Source organism: Aulostomus chinensis, chromosome 13, assembly GCF_037954235.1.
Source record: "Aulostomus chinensis isolate RoL2024-O1b breed Wild chromosome 13, RoL_Achi_v1.0, whole genome shotgun sequence".
In the NCBI taxonomy this organism is placed as follows: Eukaryota; Metazoa; Chordata; class Actinopteri; order Syngnathiformes; family Aulostomidae; genus Aulostomus; species Aulostomus chinensis.
The window spans coordinates 19,639,376-19,645,894 of NC_141332.1; the positions used below are offsets into that span (position 1 = coordinate 19,639,376).

General features: G+C 43.5%; 1 protein-coding gene across 1 annotated transcript; it reads right to left on the reverse strand.

The window, feature by feature from the left end:
• Positions 1-915: 915 nt before the first annotated feature.
• On the reverse strand, positions 916-5,890 carry atp1b4 (ATPase Na+/K+ transporting subunit beta 4). Its single transcript, XM_086221974.1, has 9 exons — positions 5,708-5,890; positions 5,472-5,528; positions 4,671-4,887; positions 3,072-3,200; positions 2,857-2,961; positions 2,330-2,529; positions 1,868-1,924; positions 1,696-1,788; positions 916-1,617 (listed from the first exon to the last, which is right to left on the reverse strand). Exons 2-9 carry the CDS (start codon positions 5,523-5,525, stop codon positions 1,456-1,458), a joined length of 1,017 nt encoding a protein of 338 aa, XP_086078100.1. The 5' UTR covers positions 5,526-5,528; positions 5,708-5,890; the 3' UTR covers positions 916-1,455.
• Positions 5,891-6,519: the final 629 nt, after the last annotated feature.

The window sequence follows — 6,519 nt, forward strand, 5'->3', positions numbered from 1 at the left end:
GTGTGTGTGTGTGATCCTGGCTGAATGTTGTCCTGAGAGACCTCCTGGAGCAGGAACTTGTACTACTTGGTCCATGCAAACTTGTCACAACCTTCAATGATCTTGTTACAAAAACGTACAGGTAAGTGGAGCCCTTAGGCTTGGAAGAGTGCACCCCACTTACGCCTCCTCCCATGACGAGGTTTCTGGATGCCCATAATATCGGACCATTATTCTGTTGTTTGATCCCAGACGGCCAATTTGACCAGGCTAGCCTGGCATTGCTGTTTACATCACTTCAAGAACACATGGAAACTAACTGTCCTGCATCAAGTACTAGTTTATGACTCTTGAAAGTTTAAAACAAGTGCAATTCCCCCAAAACAACTTTATCTCTTAACCATCTACACACACACACACACACTCTCTCTCCCCCCTCCTCCCCCACCCCCGGTGGTACATTGTGGGGCTCATGCATTCTACTGCATCATCTCAGTGTATATTTTAATGTGCTAATGTACACAGCTATCTGTACAACAATATTAGATAAAACTGATAAAAGATTAACATATTACTCGTCATTTTTGCGCTTTAAAGTGTGTGGAAAGTTGTTAAGACAACCAGTAACATGCAAACATACAGTAAATACCAGGACATTTATTATAAGAACTATAATAGGAATAAATACAACATTGGTACCAAGTTTAGTAGCACTCTTCAGGCAGGATTAATCACAAAATAGTTATGTTTTGTTTTAAAAATGGTACAGAAGCTATTTCACATGTCTCTTTATTGATCAGTCGTGTGTAGAATTTCATTTTCAAAAGCAAATGTTTTTATAAAAGAAGCGAGAAGTGGCTTGTGACACTTTATCATAAATGTAGGATTCTGTTCTATTCAACAAAATATAGTAAAAGTTTGAAGCCATTTATTACGTTTTGTGGGTTGTTTTTTTTTTTGTTTTTTTACTGTGTAAGTACAGTACAAGTCCTGCTTTCAGAGTTTTGCATTACACTTCTTTGAATTCTTAAAATATACATGTTGGAAAAATATAATGCAAAAACAAATTAGTACACTTTGTCACACAAAAATATTCTCCAAACAAAAACATATTCTAACCTGACGAAAGAATATTTCTAAACACCTATTAATGTTTTAATTGGATTTGCATAGCCAGAACCACTAACTACTGGGCAGAGTGTAATTTAGTTGGATTAATCTGCTAATTATTACAACATATCAGGAATTGATGGTCACTCTGCGTCGTGTGCTCAGCACTGCTTGTTGTGGGTGCCCGAAGCACGTTCAAGGTTCAACGATACAACAGAAACACGAGAGAAAACGTCTACTTCTTGAGGAATTTGTTTCACAGCAGGCTAGTGAAGTAAAAGATGATGAGAGGGAAATTACCGTACACATTTCATGTAAAACAACCATTTTTCTGGTATATTGTAACATGGTGGTGGTGTCTCTTCTCTACGCCCCGACATCCAAGGAGAAGGTCACGCTGCCCAGGTAGCGGTCAGTGGGTGAATCATTAATGATGCCCTTTCCGTTCAGTTTGCATTGTACCTGGATGTGAGTGTCATAGTGCACTCCTGCAAACCGCACGGCCACCACCGGCGAGGAGTAGTTGACCTGAGACGGAGGACACATGGAAGATGAGGACAAGAGGCGTCGCCTCACAGAACTCACAGAATAGAAAGTGGCTCTTACATGTCTTTGCCTTCCATAGTATGGATAGTACTTCAGGTCAAAAATACTCTTGGGAAAAAACTGGATTTCTCCCAGGGCATCCGGCGGGCCTTTCTGAAAGAGATAGAATTACATTTGAGTGACGTGTTCAAATTTAAGATGTAAATAAAAGTGGACGTTGACTTTGTTGTACCTTAACTTCACAAGTCACATTTATTGCTTTCCCTTGGCCAGGTAGGTACCCCAGAATCTACATGAGCACAGAGAAACATCAGTGAGCAAAAAAAATTAAAAAATTAAAAAATAGAAGTTGATCAAACTTTCTTCACCACAAGAAAAAAAAAATCATTTTAAATGATTAATCAGTGGCTGAAAGTCATTAATTGATGTCAGCTCTGAAGTTGGAAAGTTGCGCTATGATGTCATATAAAGAGGGACTTGATTATTTGAACAAAAAATAACTTCCCTCCTGCTCTTCATCCTCTCCCTAAAACAGCCACCAGATGTCACTCTGAGGAAAGTCGGCCTCAGAAGTTGCTGCTGTTTGTGGGTTCGACTTATTTAATCATGTATTCATGTGTTAGATGATGTGCACAAATGTACTATTCCCAAGTGGAATATCTCATGGTTTAGTGTCGCCTCCCTGTTATCTCACCCGATTCATGCGAAGGAGGATGCATGGCCTTCCCTGAGAATAGCCATAGTGGGGGTCCTGCAGCCCTGAACAGTCGCCCAACCAGGACCTCTTAAACTGACACGCTTTCCGCTCTGCGCTCTCCTCCAAGTCGTCCTGCATGAAGTACCTGTCCTGTGCACAGCGGATATTTTTCCTCTCCTGTGCACCATCGTTGTACGCTGAACATAAAAAAGAGTGGGGAGAGAGAGAGAGAGAGAGAGAGAGAGAGAGAGAGAGAGAGAGAGAGAGAGAGAGAGAGAGAGAGAGGCACAAATAAACCCTCACAGCAGTTTTACCCTGCCAGGCCTCTGATTAAGGAAGCTTGACAAAAGCAGAGTGAGGAAAAAAAACACACTGAATGGCTGCCCTCAAAGAGGCTTCACTTCCCAGCATGCCGTGCAGGAACCAGAGGGGACAAAGGTGTTGAAGATGAGGATTAGCTTACTGTGTGCATTTAAACTAACTCAACAACCTCACCGAACCCTCTGAAATACATCATCACTCACGTCGTAGATACTCGTCCATAGACCTAGCATACTTCTTCCAGGATTTGCGATCAGAGGCGTTAAAGGCAATCTCGTGGCCCTCTAGGTGTGGAGCCATCGTCATACCTGCCAGTGGAGACCCAGAGACAGTCAACTGTGCAGAGACTGGAGCAGAAGCAACAGACAGAAGGACAGGAAGGTGGGGAGATGGGGTGTGAGGTTGAGGTTATATTTACCTGGTGGCATCACTCTGTCATTGAAGGTCGGGTGGTAGGGACTAATAGACCACATGAGGCAAAAAATACAGCCGCCAAACATGGCTGCGAGAAACAAATAAAGTGCAGCGTAGAAGAGGAGGATGAGGCCTAAAAGGAGAGAATGAAAATAATTCTTCTGAATAAAATACAGGAGTTACAATATTTGCACAACAGTAGCTTTCAGACCACGCTCGTCACATCTGAGCGGAGACAAATAATGAACCATAAGTTCCAGTTTTTTGAGAATGTGTGGTCTGTCTGGACTCCAGCTACTGTCCTTGATCAGAACGGTCACTAATTTGTTTACTCATACAAAAGCACTGTCCTCCCCTCATGCCTGCGCTTGCAAATCACTGCAACTCTTGGTATAAAAAGTAACCCTGAGAACTAGCATTGTTGTGCAATTTTCAATTAACAGTCCATTAGCGACTAATCAAGGCAAACGTGCTCTAAATCAAATGGCTTTTGCTGTGCGGGCAATTTCACAGGGGACTAGCTGCAGCCAGCCTTGCGTCCCCGGAGCCACAAAGGCCTTTCTGTTTAAGCCCAGTGAGAATTCTCCCAGCTGTCTTTTCACTCAGGAACAGAGTGAACCTCCGGTTGCCATCGTAGTGAAGGTCTTTTGCAGCCATAGAGGCCCAGCCAGCTCCAAGGAGCACCAATCACCCCACTCTGGTATTGTGTCCCCCTTTTACACACTCGTCTCACAGGACACACACATGGGCCCCATTCCTCCACAAGGGTGCACACATTGGTTACGTAGCTGAGCTCTGTAGCTCTGCCTGGGATGCTACATTTCAGTTTAGGCAACGAACACACACTTTCCTTGGATATTCTCTCTACATTCAGCCTGCAGTTGGATCATTGTGTTGGGTGGACAAGGGGGAGGGAGCTGAACAGCGTCACATAGCAACTACCATGAATACCAAGAGGCTGCTCCATCATCATTGACTCAACAAACTCTTCCAGTTTGTGTTTTGGCCAAAAGAGTTTTCCTGCACCGACAGCTCCAATTGGCGGGAGACTCAATGGAAAAAGAAGACATGAGTATCTCTACAGCTTTTGCTGCAACCAAGGGGCCATGCGCACGTTAAGGTCAATGATGGGGTCGCCGAGGCTTTGGGAAAGAGCCTGTGGAGAGAATGGTAAGATGGAGAGGAATGTGACTGCTGGCCAATGCAAGGCTGGAACAGTGCGCTCCCGCTGGGGATACATCCCCAGGCAGTCTGTTTTTGTCGGGACATTCTGAATCGTCCATGCACCTATGTAAACATTGAGCCTGGACACACACACACACACACACACACACACACACACACACACACACACACACACACACACACACACACACACACACGCAAACACTTGCAGTACAATGACCAGAGTCACTGGACTGGATTTCTAGTTATCTATCTTTTAAAGACATTAAAACACCATCTCTGCTCCTAATTACTGTTATGCATTCAGCTTTGGGAAACAGACTTTAATTAGATGTAATTAGTGTGGTAGCAATTCAAATCCAAGAAACCCTCCTCAAACCCCCCAAAACATAGAACCTCTCTGACTTGGTCAACTCACTCCAGCTCTTTCCAGAGCGACCCATGAATTCGTTGGTCTCTGCATTCCACAGGTATGTCTTCAAGTCATCTATTTTCTGGTGCAGCGTCCTCTTGGGTAACGGCCGGCGCTTCCATCGCTCAAAGTTCAAGTCTTCCTGCTCCAGAGGTTGGTGCTCGGCCAACTCCTCCTGCTCTTCTTCCAGCTCTTGGCCATGTTTGAGTATCACTTTGTGAGGCTGGTGGAAAGAAGAAGAGAAAAAACCCTCACCACACATGTTCTCAAGCGCTACCCTCTGCAGTCAACCTATTTTCTTTTCAAACCACTGCGGTAAAAAAATGGCATGCCTTCTGATCCGCGTATGACCGACAATCTAGACTGCCGCACACTGCACTGCATATTAATGGACATCACACTGATGGTCCTGTCCCCTGTTTCTGCAAATTATAAACCCGCTGGTGACCTTCGTGGCACTCGTTGGGAGAGATGACCTCCTCTGAGTGGACCCTCCTGCTTGGAGCAGCAGCTGCAGACAGCAGAGCTGGAGGGTCACTCTGACAGCCAGATGTTACTCACCGACTTCCAGGACACACAGATCCCAGAGGAACCCGAGGACACGTCAGCAAAGAGTCTCTTCATTTGGAAAAGTTTTAATGCGCTTGTAAAAGTTTAACATATATTTTTATTGAACTAAAGAAACTTCTGAATGGGTGAATAATTAATGACAGTAATTAATGACAGTGCATCGGATTTAGCTGCATAGAAATAGTTATATGTAAAGGAAGTTATATGTGCTTTGTTTTATTTAATTTCAGCACTCACTGGAGTTTTAAGGGGCGTCTCCTCAGCTCCTCCTTCTGTGGAACTGGGCTCCATATTCTTTACAGAGAGAAGAGGTACTTATTAAACCAAATTCATCTATCAAGCTGTTGAATTACAGAGATAGATATTCAAACTTTAACATTTCAAAATACTAAATAAAAATCCTGGAACCTACAATAAGAAAATTTTAGAACTACACCTTTAAAAAACTTGGAATAATGAAAATTCTGACATACCTGACGTTTTCTTTTCAATAAAAACGCAGATAAATATGTCAAAAACCTTCTTGACCCCTAGAGAAAAAAAAATAATGTTTGTCAAAAAGTGTTTGGGGATGTCATTAGAAAGTTTTAGGCCTGTAGAGGGATCCGGGTGTGAAGCCTCCTTCAACTAAGCGCGCATCATAGTGAATGAACGCTGGAACACACTGGGGGTGGGATACAAAGTGCTTTTTTTTTTGGTCCTGGAGACATTTTGGCAGCGGCCTGGACCACAGCACTGCATTCTGCACACGCACACCATCACCCATTGTTTGGTAAGCTGGGCTAAGACCGAAGCAAAGCCTGAATACAATATTTATAGCGTATCCCAACACAAGACGCCATCAATCATCGCCAAGCGGGCTGCGTAATGATCGTGCGCAAATACGCACTGACGTTGGTTCCTCCAGATTTTAACAACGTTCAAATTTCGGAATTAATTAACATATTGAATAACAGTCATGGATGCTGTAAGCCTTTTTTTCTGACAGCACATCACTCTTGCTACAACTGCTTTCCAGAAAATTCTCCTCTGGTGAAGTTCAAGTGTCCTGGATAACGCATCTGCACTCCGGTCACGTTTCGCTCTGTTATCCCCTGCAAGAGTGGGAGAGGGCGATTTCGGAGGGCGTTTTTTTTTTCTCTCTCTCTCTTCTTTACATGAAAAGACAAATTGCGTCATGGAAAAAAATCCCTTTGAGATTTGCGCGGCAAAAAAACATGCATGTGCTCCTGTTTCTTTTGCAGTAAAAGACAATTCTTCTCAACGAATAAAGACATTCGTAGAT

Excerpts from the sequence above, each read along its gene's own strand:
- atp1b4 (XM_086221974.1), bottom strand. The coding sequence starts at position 5,525 with ATGGAGCCCAGTTCCACAGAAGGAGGAGCTGAGGAGACGCCCCTTAAA. Across the intron at positions 2,962-3,071 it reads TGACAGAGTGATGCCACCAG|GTATGACGATGGCTCCACAC; the intron begins GTAAATATAACC and ends CTCCACTGGCAG. Across the intron at positions 1,789-1,867 it reads ATGTGACTTGTGAAGTTAAG|AAAGGCCCGCCGGATGCCCT; the intron begins GTACAACAAAGT and ends TATCTCTTTCAG.